At 38.3% G+C, this 19,497-nt stretch overlaps 1 protein-coding gene across 2 annotated transcripts; it reads right to left on the reverse strand.

Moving 5' to 3' along the window:
* Positions 1-11,206: 11,206 nt before the first annotated feature.
* HDH (histidinol dehydrogenase) lies at positions 11,207-17,977 on the reverse strand. Of its 2 annotated transcripts, none has more exons than XM_078586127.1 (15): positions 17,721-17,977; positions 15,303-15,350; positions 15,085-15,224; positions 14,899-14,951; positions 14,603-14,675; positions 14,412-14,513; positions 14,238-14,339; positions 13,885-13,956; positions 13,738-13,800; positions 13,612-13,653; positions 13,433-13,492; positions 13,212-13,322; positions 12,468-12,638; positions 12,310-12,400; positions 11,207-11,648 (listed from the first exon to the last, which is right to left on the reverse strand). In XM_078586127.1, the coding sequence occupies exons 3-15, from the start codon at positions 15,175-15,177 to the stop codon at positions 11,371-11,373; spliced, it is 1,311 nt and encodes a 436-aa protein (XP_078442253.1). In that variant the 5' UTR covers positions 15,178-15,224; positions 15,303-15,350; positions 17,721-17,977; the 3' UTR covers positions 11,207-11,370. The 2 variants fall into 2 exon arrangements, with proteins under 2 accessions (XP_078442253.1, XP_078442252.1); XM_078586126.1 differs by having other exon boundaries at positions 15,303-15,444.
* Positions 17,978-19,497: the final 1,520 nt, after the last annotated feature.

A 19,497-nucleotide genomic window follows, 5' to 3' on the forward strand; every position in this document is an offset into this window, starting at 1 on the left:
GGTTGGGGCGCTCCATTATTCCACTGCAAGCCAGGTTGAGTGTCTCATCCCCTTCTTCTATCCTAATTCCTTGAGTTCTACTTCCAGTGGATATTAGATGAATATGAGACATGATTTCTACGAGTATATTTTGAAGAAATAATTAGATATCTAATGCTTTGCAGATTGCATAGATACGTCTAGAGGCCAGACATTTGAACATGATTGAAGAGGCTCTCGTGAGGAACCAATAAATCATGAAATTGATATGTGCGTAGTGATTGGCTTGATTTTCCTTTGTCTTTTATTTTCAGATCAGTCTTTGATTCAATATTTCATTCAGGTAGGATCATGGCAATTGAGGCTCAAAATTCCCAACAGACTGGTGCACACAAAATGTGAACCACTGCAGGTGTGGTGGTACACAAGCCTGTGGAGTGATGGCACACGACAGCGTCCCACGATATCTACGCTGGTGCCCGTGGAATGTAGATCTTAGTGCGGCAGTGTGTGATTGTCTATGTGATGAGAAAGGGTTCCAGATCATTAAATATGTTTTAGAGAAATCATGGTTCTAGATAAGAAAAATAGAATAATGGGGATCTTAGAAGTTTGGTCTTCTTGGTAGATTTTTGTATTCTGGCAGGTTATCAATGAACATCAGTAGTTAGAATAGGTTACTTAGGATCTATATATACATTCTTCCCATACCAGGATTTCCCACTACCAGGAAGCATGAAAGATCAATAAATGTTAGCAATAAATTACTTCTAAACAGATTTATCTATATACTCTAAGGGAAGCTTTTTTTGGGGGGACAGACACTTCTGGAAAAACCTCCATAGATTTATACATCGGGCTTTACTTAAATTTCACATTTCTTTGGACTTATTTTCATGTCATTTATCATTTTTTCCCATTATTTCAGATCTATTGGAGTTTGAATATATTCTCCAATTTTAGGAGATAAGTTGGGTTAGTCGAGTGAGAAAGGTCATGGCCTATCCCCTACCATTCGTCCCTTCTTTAAGTCCATGAGCACATTTTCTCCTTCTTGCCCTAAAATGCTTTGAATAAGCTCATTCATCAAGTCACTAACCTTTGGGCACCTCATTTATCTCCGTAGTTACTTCAACCCAAATCATGCACGTGATAATAATGATCTATATTCATCAGTAATAATAATTTTGTCTTCCGATCAGTCGTGAAGGAAAAAAAGAAAAAATATATAAAAGTAATGTAGGCATGGAATTTGGTGAGATACTTTTGTGGTCAGTATGAGGGAAGGCTACAAATTATCTCTTAATCTACAAACACTTCCAGACATTCCCTGATAATTATATGAAATCATATAGGACTGATTTTACAAAAATAAAACCTTAAATGGAAAGCAATTGAAAACTTCTATAATTTACGGTTAATAATACCATATCTTAAAAACTTGAAGAATATAAATTACCCAAAATAAAATATACTCTCATTTAATTTATCATGTTATCATATATCTACTGTGATCAAGGAAAAGGGTCATGTAAAAGATATGTAAATATATGTGTGAGACAACTTATAAAGAAAGAATAGGATTCATATAAAATAATATGTTTCGTCATTAATGTTATGAAAATCTTATAACTTTGATAGTTTTTGTAAACATACTTCCCATAATCCAATTTATAACTGTGAAATAGAGGCCAAATAATACATTGGTACAGTCTCTACTATTTGTTAGTTTTTATCATACATCTAGTGTCTTATTATTTGTTGTTGCATTCTGTATTTTAAAAAAGTAAATAACTCAAGCGTCATCTTCAAACATTCATCTCTATACACATCTCACATATTTGTATAGTATTTAGCTGTTCCTAATATTCTTTAGCACTGAAAATGTCTTATGTAACACTATGGTATTTCCAAATATGCTGAAAAAATAGGTAAGTTTTAATGTATTTACATAAAATTTCATTGTTTAGAACTGTTCGAAATGTATTTTCTTATTTATAAGATTATCAGTGTTCGTCATGTCATTGTATAATTTTCAGTAATATAAACAATGAAAGTGGATATTAAAGACTAAAAAAATATGATACCATAATGGTAACAGGTTATGTTACCTTCCCTGCATATTCTGCATCCTTGAGCTGCACTGATGAAGGGTGGGTAAATAACCTTGCAACATTGAAGTGAATGATGGTGGCTCCATGTAGGGCATTAGTATGGAATTATTAGAAATCTGTGTCAAAAGACAGGCAATAAAACAATTCCAAATTTCATTTTACAAGTTTCATATGATATGCATTCAACGATAATTTCTTAATTTTTTTCTAAATGCATATCATATGATCAAAAGGACATAAATTATAGGCTGGGCCAGACCAAATCTGGATAAAATTTAAATAAGACTGATCCAGACTTGGAGTATGATTGTTATTCCCTAATTGTATCAAAAAAAGAAATACCCCAATTTCTCCTTATTTGGTAGGATCTGTACTTTTTTGCAAAAGGTGGTCTCAGTGCTGATATGAATTCTAAAAAAATTTACAAAATTTCTCAAACTGATCAGTTTGGTTGGGAAAACCCATACTTTTTGTTCACCTGTATTAGTTGTGGAAAACTAAGTGTCAAAAGTCAATCTAGAATTATGATAATGTTTATTCATTGGTTGACCATCAGGGGTTGAGTCAACATGTCCCAATGTCAGTGTAACGTTGAAGGGAGGAAAAGATTGTCTCAGCTGAACAAACTTGTGGGGAGGCCAAGCGTGGTGATATTATGGGTCAACTGACTCGATTGAAAGAGCAGGTTTAGGGTCAGGTTAGTCAGGTTGTAGGATTGTACTTATGCGTATTAACCAACCCAGTTGGTCCAGTTAGTCCAGTTAGTCTATGATGTCCATTGTTAGTTTTTACCTCTTTTCTGTTTAAGCACATTGGGCAAATAAATTTAAGAAATATTAAAGAGTCAAATATTCTCAGGATTCAAAATATAGTGATAATGGTTGACTCTTATCATTAGTATTGCCCTTTCATCACCAAAAATTTCAATCAAAAGCACTGGCTTAAATTAAAGTTCATCTAATCTTTCTCTCAACTTAAATTGCAGATGAAGCTGCAAAGTCAGGGAAAGAATACAACTGAAAATAATACATGGTTGGCCTCAGTCAGCTAATTTAACAACCATAAGCATAATAACAACTCAGAATACAGCTGAAAGATTAATATTCAATCACGAAGCCCCTGCATTTAGTCGTATATAATTCAATCAGTGATAGAGAATGAGAGAGGGCAAAGAGAAGAAAATGAAATTAATTCATAAGATAATATGAAATTATCCCCCTTAATTAAAACCTTATAGGTATTTATGCTTGTCCTACAGATATTTTTTAACTTTCGTAATTTAGAGTCTCTATTGGCGATCGGAGTTGCTTGTACAGTGATAACTGGAAGACAGATCGAAATGGATGCGTCTGGACGCGACAGACTGGACTATTTCCCCGAGCTCTGGAAATTCTGAACAGGTGGGTCGACTTCCCTGATCGAAATCCTTGATAATCCCCGTTTTTCCTTTCGGTTAACTATGATCTGAACCAAAAAAACCAAAATTTTTTTTATTTATGGTGACGGAACCATATCCATCTCTTATCGTATCGCCTTCTTTTGAGTTTTTTTCCTCTATAAAGTGAAACTTTCAAGCGTAATTATGACCCACAATTATGCATTATATCCTTTGTGGCAGTTCGACTTCGTATCATTCGCAAATTACTCTTGAAGTCCTTCGAAAATGAGAGAATTTTGTTATTAATATTTCGATCGCTCCTTTCTTGGGCTATTTTGTTGCTTGTAGAGTATTTTATTTTGGAGAAGTTTAGCAGAGGAAAATTCCGAGTTTTTCCTATTTGATTCTTCTGTCATCGTTATTCCTTCGATTTTGATTTTTGAAAAAGATTAGGAGGTTTCTACTTTGTCGTGTGGGAGTTTTTTATTGGCCTTTAATTTTAGTAATAAAACAATCTAGAAATCGGTCGTTTTACTGATAGTTTTTCATGGATATACCCTCAGACATCATTTTATACACTCTTCTGCAGGGATCCCGGGTTGTCAACTTTTTTCTATCTCATGATGAAATCTGGGGGCTTAGAAAAGAAAACTGTACTATCGTTTGATAATGGGAAGGCACAAACATTTTGGGGATTCATCTGTTTATTTGGGGGGATCGTTTCGTTCTTGGGATTTTTCTTTGCTTCTGTCCTGTCCAAGCTTATGCCGCCATTTGGAAACAAAATCCTATATGCTGTTCAGCAGGACAGGTATTCCCTCTGAGTCCGCTTTTCAGAATATTTTCTTTAAATTGATTTTTAGTCTGTTGGGTTTGAATTCGCTTCTCAGGAAAGAGAGGATGTTAAATCTACCAATTAAAAGCGTTTTCCTGTAGTAAACGTTGTTTTGATTGTGTTCAAGAACTGTAACCTTTGTTTTTACTTTCATTATTCTTTATGAGAAATTGAAACTTCTTTAGGGTTATCACTGGTTCAGCTGGATAATTTTTTCGCCTATTTGTTTTGAAATTGCATTCAACAGTGAATCAATATTTGTCAGAATAATTAGAAGCCGGGAATGTGTTGAGAGCACCCACAACTTTTGTTTCTAGCCTAATCTTTATGAAATGCTGAAAATAAATTTTCATCTTAAAAATGTGCGCCATCTCACTCAGTATATGTTCTTCCGAACAGAGGATACTTTGATTTCTTGTATTCAGATTATTAAGTGGAACCCAGAAAACTACGATAATATACTTCTTGGGATATGAATTATTCGTTTTGAATATTTATTTTTACTTTTAACTTCCTCCTTATCTCTTTAATTATCCTCATTCGTGATGCTTTCAAAAGTTCTGGGATCCATTCTTGCTGATTATAGACTTTAAACCAGTTGTCTCTTTTTGGAGTTCATAAACCACAGCACGTAAAGGCTGTCTATCTTAATTCTTTATGGCATTATGCTATTTTTATTCAATGATTTAGGAATTATTTTGTGGTCTCTCTAATTCATAATAACCTTCTTGCAGATACTATTGCCTGCTCGTCCCCTTGACCTTTCCAGTGCTCATTGTGGCTGTCTATTTTCATTGGTTGACTATGAAACTCTTTAAACATGCCTAGTAAACAGAATTTATTCCCCCCCCCCTGCTCAGATAGTTTTAGAGCTCATCTAGCAATGTGTTTTGGTCACTCTTCTTCCTTGCTTCATCGTGTCAACAACAGATGCTGTTCTTCAGAGACTCCCCTTCCCTGATTTCCTCCACTTCATTAAACACAGATGCAGCTCTACCATAGGTCCTCCTGCACACCAATGTGTTCCTTTGAGGTTTTATATTAAAGATAATGATGACACAAACATTTCCATGATATCATACTCCATGATGGACTCATTGCAAGTGGGTAGGAATTTTCCATTAGATATGATTATGGTATTTACCTCTATCAAGGATCACCAAGAAGATTATCCCTTGAATGTATTGATTGCGCACATTTGTGTGGGTGGATGCTATCTATGAGATTAGATAGTCATTGTGCTTATTACATGAGTCGTCATGCAAGAAGAGAAACTTGAGGAATATGTCAAAAAGTGATAAGAAACCCAAGGATAACTTTTCTATTACTGCAATAGGAAGAGATTCCCGTCTCTAGGACTTCATCGATGCCCAAAAACGAGTTGCCAGTCCCAAGTGCAATGGGAAATGAAAGGCATCTGTCGTAGGGAGGAGGGAAAAGGAAGAGGGGGGGAACTTCAGGGGAAGCGGGAAGATCTTCGCTCTAGGGTGGGATCAGCTGCCTTTGTCGCAGGGAAGAACATCTGCATGCAGAAGGAGAGGAGGGATGAGTGAGGAGCTAGCGATAGAGAGATCGCTAGAGGAGGGATTGCGTTTTCTCAGATATTAAATTTCCTTAGCCAGCAATGTTATTATACCATATTCCTTCAGTTGTCTCCTCTTATACCGAGTGAAGACGATCTGGTCTGGACCACTATATTGCCTCGGTGAACTTAATTCTACATTTGAGCTAATATGGTTCAGAATTTCATAAATGGCAACTTATTGGTCATTATCAAAATATAATCATTCATTGACAAGATGTTTTTAGCTGCTTAAGACAACTAATAACTTGCATTGACATGATATAAATCAACCTGATTCACGAGCTGGTATAATACCATTCAGGGATTCTTTTAGAACAATTCAGAGAATTTTTGCATCTGAAAATTGCCCACTTTATGTCCGTAGTGTATTCACACTAATGGCTACAAGATAGAACATATTTATGGCTATGAAAACGATATGATTAGGGTTATCTTGATATTCAATTCAGATATTTAGATGTCCTCTTCAAGTATCCTTTGAATATGAACATTATATTTTAGACTTTATTATTTTTAATAAAATAATATCATTGTAATTCACTATCGCATATTACATATTCATGGACTTCATTGTAAGCTTCACATGTGCCTCATATGAACGTGATAAAGAATGTGTGGTTGGCTAGTCATCGACCTATATTTCCATCTTTATCATGGTATTCTAATAATTATTTTAATCTCATTTTTTAGTAACGTGTTGCTTTTTAAATTCAATGACATGCTAATATTGAAGCTAAATAACCATTAAAGGTATATTATTTCTAGTAAAGTGGACTATCCCAAAAGGTATATTCTGACATAGAATTGGAATATTTCATCCTATTAACTACATACAAAATTTTGGAAGTTTTTTGGTTTACTCCTAGAAAAATTAGGTATATGTTGTTCTCCTAGATAGTTTATGACAGATCCAAAGTGAATACATCAAAGATCCATCTCCACTTAAATGACGAAGTGGAATTTATCACGTAGCTTTGCTCTTCAATAGAATTTAAATACCCATTTGGTTATCATTAATGATGTCAAATATACAAAGTATTGCATTATTGTCATTGATTTTACATTTTTGGAATTTTCTGATATTGGATTTATAGAATTATTTATTTTCTATGTCAGAATACAAATGTCAAATTACTCTTTATAAGTTTTGAATGGCTTTTCTTGTTATTTGTTGATTACAAATATGTGTTGCCTGCTGATTTGTTTGGATTTCATCTGATGACTAGATACCAAAACCATATAAAAAGTTGACATCATGGCATTGTAGTTTACGATACACTAATTTAGTAATGGATTTATTTCTTTTTGGTGTGCATGGACACACGGTAGCATAAATATTCCAATTAAAATGTTGATAAATACGACAATACGAGGACATGTGGTAACATCATAAAATCCTAAGTTTTAGGTTTCAATAAATGCAGTGATAATTAGGACACATGCATGCACATGTGGCAAATTGTGATTCGATGAAGAGGGGAAGTCAATTAAATGTGATGATGATGAATTATTGCTAATTTCCCTATTAAGGACATGCAAAAAGAATAGAAATATAAAAAATTTTGACAAAAATATTTAGCAGGCATCAAGAATATCATGGGCTGTGTACAAGAATGAAAATTAGATTGAGGAATCTACCAAATTCTGAGCGAATCATAGGATTTGAGTTACAAATTTTGAGGAAAATACAAAATTTGGAGAAGCCATAGATGTGATTTTCACAAATGGCATGTATGTCAAAACTCAATTAAATACATAAATCTGAGCGTACTATTTAGTGCATCATAGGACTCTCCTGACATGCCAGTAATCCAGCATGCAGATTGACAGAGGAGAGAGCAATAATCAATGACTTATAATTTCCAACTTTGGAATGGAATATTTGACGGTTAAGAAAAAGCAATGGGATGTAATTTTGATGCCAACTTTGTTTCTCTTACTCCTTTACTCATGGATCAATATGTAGTCACATCTATTTAATTCATCTTGAATTTTGTTTCACATTCATGATAGGTCTACTTCAATAAAGTTAGTTTTAGATCCGTCAAAAGCAGAGGAGCTCTCCTAAAGCAGTAAATCACCTTGATCCTTCCAAAATATAGGGATCTATGGTGAGTTATTCTCACTTGCATTGTCATCTCCTACTCAATACCCTTAGTTTTGATCCTTCATTATGATCATCCATCATTATTGTTAGGTTCTAGATGCCTAGATCTGGTTCAACAAATCAAAATGATACGCAGCAGAACACATTTTCAAATCAAACGTCATCATTAAAACTATGAAATGAAGTACCTTTGCACGGATCGCATTCGTGATTTCTTGGATGCCGGAGCGAGACGAGTCGAGCTGCTCAAGTGTGCAGCCTCTAGATGTATCCACGCAATCCTCGACACTTCGAATTTCCTCCTTTTCGTTGACGAGCCCCGTTCAATCTCTGTCATTGTCGTTACATCGTCCCCGTTGCATCGGGGATGGAGAGAGGGTGTGGGTAAAAGGGACAAGAAGGGTAAAGGCCCCTGAACAATTCTGGCCTGGGTGAATTTCGTTCAAAGCCTTCCCTATTTACACTAAGTGAGTATTTTTCATAAAAACTCCCAAAACTTAAGTATATCTTTCGACGTTCAAAAGACCAATTGTGTGTGACCCTCTAGGCCCATGTATCAGTCTAGTTAACGATGATATGGCCCAATAACCTTTATTGGCCTTCCAAATTAATTAACTATATCATCATATAGCTTAATTAATGTCGAACCAATTTAACCCAATGGATAGGTCGCGTCTCCAACACATGGGGTGCCAAGCTACACCTCGTGTTCTAGAAGATACAAAGGAGTGCGTATCGACTCACTCATGGAACCTGTTCACCATCGGTTACCTTGTACGTATAGTCCCTCATCCACTTGACGCTCCTTGGACGACTTAGGGTATGGTCAACTGTCAAACCCTAATCGGTCATCCGAGTTAATACTAATGCATTCAGAAATCATAGGAGAACTCTTCTCTGATAGGTCACTGCCTTGGCCAAGGACTTTATCGCATCTTCTTCCTTGAGTTGTCACCTCTTATACTGAGGATGGATGATCCCATCTTGACCACTCAATCGTCTTCGTGAACTTCTTGATGTACCCGAACTAAGACAGTTTAGAATCCCATGATTAGAGACTCATTGAACAAAGTCAATGTACAACTGTCCGTCCACAAGACGTCTTGGTGTCTCAGGTCTCAGGACCTCTTACACAACTGTGACGTGAATTAACATGATTGATATTTCGGTATAATACCATTCTAGGATTCGTACAGATCAATTCAGTGAACTCTTTCCACTGAAGAGCACCTACTATCTATCATTAGTGTATCCACACTAATGGCTATGGGAATGGCCATACTCATCATATGAGTGAGGCTAGATAGTGATATTCTATCCGGATATTGCGATGTCTTTGTCGTGTATCCTTCGAATATGAATGTTTAGAACACATGCTTAAAGACTATTGATCTCCGTATTATGATCTCATCATAATTCACTAAGTTAGATCATGTATTCATGGACTTCATTATAAGCATCACACATGCACTATAATGAATATGTTGTATTAATGAACATGGAATGAGATGTGGAATGTGTGATTGGCTTGCCGGCTACATATATTTCCATCAACATTTATTCGTTGCATGCAACGTTGACTTAAGTATTCTTCCATTGAAATTCAATCTTCCAATGGTTTGCAAGCCAATAGATTGGGAACATCCATCTGAATCTGATAATTATTTTCTATTTGAATTTGATAAAGAATTATGTGAGCCTTTTGTGTTATCAGACGTGAAAGGTGGTTACTTAAGCAGTCACAATTAATGCAATAACAACCAATTGGAAAGCAATAGTCATGCATGTAATCCTCCAAGCTACCAACAAATAAACAATACCATTTGATCCCTTATTTAGTTAAAATTTTGAGAAACTGCATCATGGCGAGATTTAACCTCACGCCTTTGGAATTTCAGGTCGAACCTTTTTAAATTCTATTTATTGTTATTGATAAGGAAGAAGAAATGAAGAGATACAAAGAAGTCGATGTGATTAATTTCCCCCACCCCCACCCCCACCCCTCCTGAGGTAAGACAGCCGGTTGATCGACAACAGGTACTCTACCACAAACCAAGTTACTTATCTTTTCATTCAGGTGGAGACACTGTTTCTGAATCCATGGATTCCCAATCCGTAGCTGCTGTGTCGCCATAGTTGATCATAGTCGCCTTGTTCTTGGCCCCCTTTTCCTGACTGACCTAATCCACCATCCCCCATTATAAAAATAAATTCTGTATACTATTACACAACTATAGGTATGTATGTATCATCCCTTCACCCTTTCTACCCTTTATGCAGGACCCTGCGTAGTTATACACCTCTTTATTATTATTAATCACATTTTTAGCTCGCCTATATTCATATTTCTATCCATTTCTTTTCTAATAAATCATCATTTGTATCTCTTATTCAACATTTAAAGAGGTATTACACTCATAATATATATTTTTTGCTGAGGAGAAAACCCTTTCACATCACTATCTAACCATATTTTTAAGACCCAATGACCCATATAAAATATTTGATTTCAATTATCAGAAAAATGAACACTGTAAAATTGACTTTATCACAAGCCTAGTTATCAGAAATCTCCTTTGAACAGTAGTTTTTTTTGGTGGAATTACACAATCTTAGGTAGGTAGGTAAAGCAAAGAATCTTAATTATTGATTAAACAATTCTTCAATGTGCCTGCAAACCCATATCAATCAAATATTTGGAGACCAGAAAATTATATACTTCCATGATCGAAATACAATGAATAAATCTCCATATAAGAAAATGCATCTGCAAATCTAGGATTAAATTGTAGTGCAAAGCATGTGGAGATTAATCAGATTCATCACAAGGAAGCTTGATGCCAAATTTCATGTCGTCACCATTGCTTATTTCTTCACTGAAGCACTTGGGCCATAACTTCAGCATCCATGTAAACAGGACACAAGTTCAGTGCATTGTCTAGACATTTCAGATGCAAAAGCAGTACCAATCCAGAGGAAATATGCTTAGAAACATACCAATCCATTTCCCTCATAATCTTGAAAATATATCAAAATTTTCAACTTTACCAGAAATATAGAGAAAGAGAGGCTGGCATTAAAATGATATAAATATACCATAAATCAGAGAATGAGCAAAAAATCCTCGGATTTATCTCTTTCATAAACCTGAAAAGAACTAAAATCTCTCACATTAGATTTGCTGGCAGAGAGATGGAGACAAAGAGAGTGATGCCAAAAAGATTGAAGTCCAGTATACTACATCAGCGTTTCAGATGGACAAGTAGCACATGCACCCAGAATGAGCATAAAAAAAGCAGGGATCCAATACTCTCAATAGAACCAAAATCTCTCACCCGATTTATCTGACAAGAGAAAGAGACAGATAGATTTTCAGCTGCCAGAATTGACAGGGGGGATGTCACGAAGGCGAAGGGTGACGGCGCGACGGTGGGCTTCAAGGCCTTCCACCTCAGCCATCTTGGCCACATGGGGGCCAAGCTGGCGCAGCCCGTCTGCTGTCAGCGACTGCACTGTCATGTACTTGACAAAGGAGTCGAGCGCCACCCCGCCATACATCCTTGCATACCCATACGTCGGTAGCACATGGTTTGTCCCGCTGGCATAGTCCCCCACGCTCTCCGGTGTCCACTCCCCCATGAACACAGACCCTGATCATGCACCACCATCACCAACCAACATAGATTACTTGCATGCCATGAGGTAGACCGGGTTACCAAACTGCCATTCATTAGAATCTGCTGAAAACAGAGGGCTAGAGAGAGAAAAAGAGAGGCAAACAGACACAAAGAGACAGACAGAGACAGATGGACATACAGACAGAGACACAGAGAGAGAGAGACATAGACAAACAGACAGACAGACAGAAACACACAGAGAGGGAGACACACAGAGCAAGGGAGAGAGACGGTTGGTGGGATTGTGGGATGGGAGCTTTCTTTGCTTTGGTGACCGAATGTCTCAATAAAAAGTATACACAACGCAGAATCTGCTCTTTTAACAAACAAGGTTGACTTTGGGAGATCTGATGAAATGCTAATCAAATCACTTTGGAGAAAATGTTATGAAGGTTTCTGAATCATTAGAAACAATATAGACGAAATCAAACAGAAGAAAGAAAAAGAAAGACAAAAACGTGTATTTATGTACAGATTCCAAGAAAATCAAAAGAATCTCAAGTTTTTAAGCCACTGTGAAATATCGATTGGGAAAAAGAGACAGGAACATTCTTTTTTTCTAGGACGAGAAATCATAAACTGCCTTACAATTTGATAATCTACTAAGGCACATGAGATAGAGAGAGAGAGGTACCAGCATTATCGACATGCTGCTCCCATTGGTCTGCGTCCTTGACATTGATGATGAGATGCTCAGGAGCGTACAAGTTAGAGAACGCGATGGCCTGCAAGTTTTGAAGGGCAGGAATAAGATGAAGGAAGAGAGAGGCCAAGATGGGAGGAACAACGGACCTCGAACATGTCCTTGGCAAAAACGATAAAGCTGTGGCCCAGAGCCTTAAGAGCCAGTTCTCCTCTTGGCAGGCTCTTGCGTTGCCGTTCAATCTCTTCCTCTATCGCGTTGACATCTGTTCCGTCCCCAGCAATCACCAAAACCACCTGACTATCTGGACCGTGCTCAGCCTACAAACACCAACAGAAAAGAGATTGTTTGTGTGAGGGATTAGAGGGAAAGATCCAAAAGAGCAGAGCCGGACGGCAATAGAGGGGGGGAGGAGGAGAGGCCCAGGGGAAGTGAGGGAACAAGGCAGAACCAACATTGATACAAGAAGAAATGAGAGAGAAACGTTATGAGAAATGGAGGGAAGACACAGTGAGCAATGGAGCAGAACCAATGAGAGAGGGAAAAAGTAATATGTGCGAGAGACAAGTTTGGGATCAAAACTGGCCAATAAAGTAAATCCGTCTGGGGGAAGAAAGAAGACATAATGAAGAGTGAATGAAGAAAGGGCAGAACCATTGTAAGAGAAATTGAGGTCGAATAGGTTATTACCAGAAATAAAGACATGAGAAAGAAGATGTAGAGTAAAACCAGCAGTAGAAAGACGCAATGGGAGCAATGAAGAGAGTAAGAGAATTAAAGTAAAACATAATCAAGACATAATAAAGCAATAGAATAGAACAGATGGGGAGACAGAGCGAGAGAGAACAGAGTAAAACCACTGGAATGGAGGAGAGTGTGAGATTAGAGGAAACCTGAGAGAGCAAGTCTGCGGCAATGTGAACAGGATTGGCATGCTTGTCAGCGATGACAAGAACTTCAGAAGGCCCCGCAGGCATGTCTATTGAGACCATAGCTTCACTGTTCTGCAAGGATGATGGAATTAACCAGATTTTACTTTTGATGCCCCCTAAACCGTAACAATCTAAATAACTCAATCACACGAGACAAGGACGTTAGAAGAAATTTAGCCAACCTGGAGGATCATCTTTGCTGCCGTCACATACTGATTTCCAGGTCCGAATATTTTCTCCACCTGACAAATATCAGAGCCGTTACATGATGAAGGAATTAACAGACTGTGTTTCAAACTTCTTGTTTTGGCTAAAACAGCATGAACCCATTTCAATCCATGTATCTAAAAAGGCAACAGACCTTGGGACAGGACGACGTTCCCCAAGCCATCGCTGAAATGGCCTGTGATAGATCAAAAATAAAACCCAAATCCGGAACTGAGTCAGACATCCTATGAAATAGAAATGGAGACGGCAGATTACAGACCTGTGCTCCTCCCGCCTTGAGAATATGAGTCACTCCAGCTTTTTTCGCACAGTACAATACCTCCTGAAGGAAACCAATAAATAAATGAAGATCTTGGCGTCATTTCTAAGTGAAACAAAGCTATTCATCTAAAATGAAAACGAGTACCTTGCAGATGCTCCCATTCTGACCTGGCGGAGTTGCAAGAACCACAGTTTTGCATCCTGCAATCTGTGCAGGCTGGCTTGCATGGAAAAGGGAAGATATAGGTCAGCATTTCAGGATAGACGGACCATTCAAATCATCATACAGGACAGAAGAGGTTTTGAAGTTATGGTTTATGTCGTGAGGTTAATGGTTTAGTGTTTTGGATTTAAGGTTTAGGGTCAAGGATTTAGAGTCTACGTTAATAAGACTTCTAGGATTGTAGATTTAGGGTTTGGGCTTAGGGTTTAGGGTTCAAGGATTTAGGGTTTAGGGGTTTTTTTAGGTTTTAACTGATCAAATGTGCATCCACATACCACGGCAAGCATCAAAGCGGTGGAGGGTAGAACTGCTGTGCCACCAGGGACATAGAGGCCGACTGAAGAAATGCATCTCGCCACTCTTTTGCATTTAACACCCTGTCTCAGGCCACCACAATGATATGATGATTTTCATGATGAGACTCTTGAGGCCAGCATTGCAGCACTCACCTTCATGTTCTCGATGGTCTGCTCTGGAGTTTTCTGAGCCGCATGGAACGCATATATATTGTCGTATGCAACATCAAATGCCTCCTTTACGGCTGGATCAAGCTACATCTCAGGGTAAACAAGGTCAATGGCCAAAGATTTTGAAAACAGCTCTCTTATTATTTCAATGAATCACCTTTCTCCTTCCATACCTCTGGGTCAGGAAGATCGGCAACACGCTCAACAATCTTGTCTACAACCACCTTGTCAAAGCGTGCAGTATAACTGAGGATAAAGAGAGGACAGAAGAATAGTTCCGATAAGGTTATCAGAGCAAATGACAAGGTGTCCATCCGAGAAATCTAGCATGTTTTTTTCTATTCATTCTTTGACTAAGAAAAGAGCAGAAGACTACACTCTAAAACAAAAACCCCCAAACCAAAAACCATAAACCCAAAACCATTATCGGAAATTCTAAACCGTATCCAATGTAAGAGAGAAAACTTACTCCATAACAGCAGCATCTCCACGGTGCCGGACATCTTCGACAATGGGATTGACCTAGCTCACAACAAAATCAACAAATTACATTATGATTTCATTCAAACTCCTCCCAAAAATGCATTCGGATGAGATATAAGGTGACCCCTTGAAAAAGGATCATGGTTTTTCTTCGGAGATCGAAGAGACCCACCACACTGAAAATGGATGAGAAATCGATGCGAGGACGAGCCTTAAGGTCATTAATCTCAGCATTTCCCAGCTCTGACAACCTATATGACCTCATAGTGCACTGGACCAGCTGGACTCTGGAGGGTATGGTGATTCCAAGCCCTAGAATCCATCGGAAGGGTAAAAAAAGCATTAAGATTGGAAGGAATGGCGAACATGATAAAACATACTAGAACTTACCGGCAGGAAAAGAACGTGGACGAAAGCGGCTTGGAATCCTTTGAGGGCCTGATAAGCAGAATAGTGAAGCTCTTCTCAGTTCAACCAATCCATATTCACATCGCCTAAATGGCACAGATGAAATATCCATTCACGGCTAACCCTGAAAAGAGAAAGGGGGAAGATGGGGAAAAACGGAAATCAAATAGATGGGAGGAGGATCCTGGTACAAAAAGACATAGATGGGGAAGATGCAACCAATCGGGGGAGGTTTCTTGGCTACCACACCTCTCACCAACCTCCTCCTCCCTCTCAATTCATGACTACAAAACGATGAGGTTGAAACGCTTCTGATTCATCGAAAACTCTACTTTCAGTTTGCTTTCACACAAAAGTAGCATTACGTTTGTCCTTTACCAAGATAGATGTCTTTTTACTGCGGGGAAGAAAAATGGGAAACGAGCCAGTATGAAGAAATTTAGAATTGAGTGATCAATAGAGAGTGAGATGGGCCCTATTTTTTTCAGCCATTTTGAGACCTAATAATACCACTAAATAGGGCTAGAAGATATACAGGCTTTTGGTTTTTCTGTCATCTGAACCTGTTATCTTGATTTTGGAACTCATATATTGTAAACAAGTTAGAGAACAGAGAGTATCCTGCTCGTCTTGAAACTCATGCATCACTGTTTCACGATAATTGAAGGCGTTATGTGTATAGTGCACGGACGTGGATGGGACGATTTTTTTGTCCCGGTATGAAAAAAATGTCCCGTCCGAGGATACGGACGAATTTTGGGACGAAAATTCATCCTGGGACCACCGAACGGGACGATTTTCGTCCCATGGGGCAAAAAAACCGTCCGCCCGGAGGTCTCAGACGATGGACTGACGAAACTGGACGAAAAACCGCCAGATTCACATCCCACAGTTGAGATGTTGCCACGTGGCCTTGAAATGACAATTTGCATCAAAGTCCATGTATTTTTACGTGTGTGCAAATGGCCGCCACTCAGAAATAATTGTAGATATGTCCATTTGCGTTCTATCTCCTCAGTAATTCCCTAAAAAACTTGAAAAAATCCATATTAATATACTAAAAATATAAAATGGGTAATTTTCGTTCGGGACGAAAATTCGTCCGGGAGGACTGGACAGGACGAAAAACCGTCTTGAGATTATTGGACGTCCTTCGTCCCATCCCGTCCTTCGTCCACGTCTGGGACGATCCGGAACTATAGTTACGTGTGAATCCGTTGACCCTTCTTCACTTGTATGCGATTTCATGCACAAAAAAGATCAGAAAAAATTGTCTAAAAACAAAAATCAAGGATAGACCTCAAGAGAGAATGTTAACGGTCTAAATATCTGTAATACCCAGATTCCATCTATTTCAACCATTTATCTTTTTACGGGCCCAACATAAAAGTTTCTATCACAATCCTTCAGGCATAAACTGTATATCTCGGAGAGGTGGCATTTCTGTGGGTTGGCAGTAATGGAATGGTTTCATTATCTAAACTGAAGAACATACCCACCTAAAGGATCAGTCCAATAATACCATTCGCCGACTACACTTTCAATCATTTTCGGGCCTACAATGCGATTTCTTCTCACTGACCCGTGAGAACCACGTGCACTTGAGATCAATAAGAGAGAATGAGTTAAGCAAGTAAACAGAAACTTAGAATCACATTGTATTTTAATAGTCTATGGGAAAGTCATGACATCTGATCAGCAAAGATACAACGAGAAAAGAGAATATTTCATGAATATAAGTCACTCCTTAGCCACTAGACCATTCTTCAAGTCGATGATTATTAATCTTCTTCATCTTCGCTTTGGAATCCCACCGAGAGGAAGAGGACAAAGAGAAGGCCTCTAGAAGAGCCGTGTACCATCTGAGGGCATGCTACCACCCATTTAAGATCATCTGACCATATCCTAGTCGCAGAAACCTCGCTCAAGATCAAGTGGCATACTTAGATAGCAATAATTGGCTTCGCGACTTATGCCAACTTCAGCTTTGACCCCTTCGCAGATCAAATAAATATTCATCTAATCGATCTTCCTAATATGGTGAGGTCTCCGATATGCGTTTGGGTAAGCTTCAGAACAACAATGATTCGTGTACATATATGGAATCTAACTTCATTACTACAAAAATGGAGGTATCAATAGGAACCGATTTCTTCTTCTGATCCATTTTTCATCGCCTTAAGACGAATGATGACAGTATACGTCAAACGTGGACAGCCCTCAAGTATTCGGATTTGGATAACAAACGGGAAATTGCGACAGCGTCGGGTAAAAATACACATTTTAAAACAGACCGAAAATAGTGAATTTCAATTTGAAAAAAAGAGTGAGGGCTTTCACCAAGCAATAAAGAGCAATTTAAATTCAGGAAAGATATCAGAGTTGATCTAACGCCGAAACCTGAGAGTTGGACCGTGGATTAGAATCAAATGGGCGGGATCCGGTCGATGAGATTCGCGCTCGGATGAAGACACTTGGGAAAGTCAGTGCAGATTTCCGGAATTCCACTGCAGCCCAGATGTTGCCCAAGTCAAAAGTTGAAAGATTTCTAGATCTGGCTACGAAATACAGCGACGAACGAAGAATCGAGAGCTCGGCAATGGCGGAAGGGAATCGATGGCAGCGACTACGTTGTGATAACTGATAAGCGTTGTCCAGCTTTATGTGGCGGGGAGCTTTTAAATGAAGGATAAACACTTAAACCCCAAAAGAAATTGGGGCTTTTACCACTTTAATTCATTATTTTAAGCTTCCTATTATTATCTCTGGGATGTGACTGAAACAACTAAAAATTAAAATATTTTCATTCTGATTGTGATTAACATGGTAAGATTATGCATAAAGTGTGTTCACATGAGGAAGTTTGATGAATATCTAGGTGATTCATAATAATAAATAGAAACTCAACACACAGGAGGTCTCAAAATATGACCCTTGCACTATTAAACCACCACAAAGGACTTGTTTTTCAGTCATTTACATGTGGATTAAATACATAAGTCTATCCCTTAAAAGACATTTTAATGATTCAAAATATATAGAGCTGAGTACAAAGATGTCCAAATATGACCCTTTCACAGTTAAACCCCCACAAAGGACATGTTTTTCAGCCATTGGCATGTGGATTAAAATATTTATGCTAATCCCTATAAAAACACTCCAATGCTTGTTGGTGAAATGGTCAGTGCATTCGCTTGTGCAAGGGTGGGTAAATGATATGATAATATGAGTATATTTTATCGCCATTGTATCCATTAGATTTATTTTAGACACATTTATAACATTCATGCATGAAGTTTAATATCTTTTTTCATTTAAATATTATTATTTAGTTATTTTTATGCATGAAATGGAGTTACATATTATTCTGTAACTTTACACAATTCAATATGATTTTCTTGGATTTTTAGGAGTCCCAAATAGATTTATCAAGTCATAAGACCTGTTTCAAATGGATATGAGTGAAGTTTTTGAGATTATTTTGGGCTAGGGGATTAATTATTCTATTTTTACTCCAAATTCACTTAGAAAATACCTATGCCCCAGAGTCACACGGTCAAATCCCGAGCTATGTCAATCTCTCGAATCTGGCACGTGTCGGCCTCGGTGCTTGGAGCAGAACACCATAAAAGGGGTTAGAGGAGAGGGTGGGAATGTGGTCCCGTCGAGGAAAAGGGTCATTGCTTTGATATCATCAAAGGGTTACATAGTCATGATAAGTATTACATGGGGAAGACCAAGGTTGATACCGAAGTAACGAGACAAATCGTTGTGCGCCTTAGTAGGGGCGCCTCCGCGCCTTGAGGCTTGCATCCCCGCCCGTGTGCCCGCCGGCACCGCCACTACACGCGTGCCCCCATCCCGGGCGCTGCACGCTCGTGGGCATGGCAATCATGTTGGGTTTGGTGCCTTGGTTCGTCCATGGAAAATATGTTTCCATGGATGCGGAAGCATGTTGATCTATTCATAATCGATCTTTAAAACGAAACATTGAATGTACCTCGTGGGGAACTCGTTCCACCCTTGACTCAGCCGCTCCGAGATCGTTCTGAAGCCATTCACACGTCCAGCCTCTAGAAGTTTCAACGCGATCACTCGGCTCTTGGATCTCCATGTCTTCTTCTTTGATTCTTCTTGAAAAACTATAAGATCTCCCCACCATGAAGACAATCTCCCT

Source organism: Wolffia australiana, chromosome 14 (assembly GCF_029677425.1).
Source record: "Wolffia australiana isolate 7733 chromosome 14, ASM2967742v1".
Taxonomy (NCBI): Eukaryota; Viridiplantae; Streptophyta; class Magnoliopsida; order Alismatales; family Araceae; genus Wolffia; species Wolffia australiana.

Bases quoted from the DNA above. Each gene is read 5' to 3' on its own strand.
- HDH (XM_078586126.1), bottom strand. From the start codon at position 15,432: ATGGATATTTCATCTGTGCCATTTAGGCGATGTGAATATGGATTGGTT. The intron at 14,340-14,411 runs GTGAGTGCTGCA...GGCCTGAGACAG, and splicing joins AGACCATCGAGAACATGAAG to GGTGTTAAATGCAAAAGAGT. The intron at 13,654-13,737 runs GTCTGTAATCTG...GATCTATCACAG, and splicing joins TCAAGGCGGGAGGAGCACAG to GCCATTTCAGCGATGGCTTG.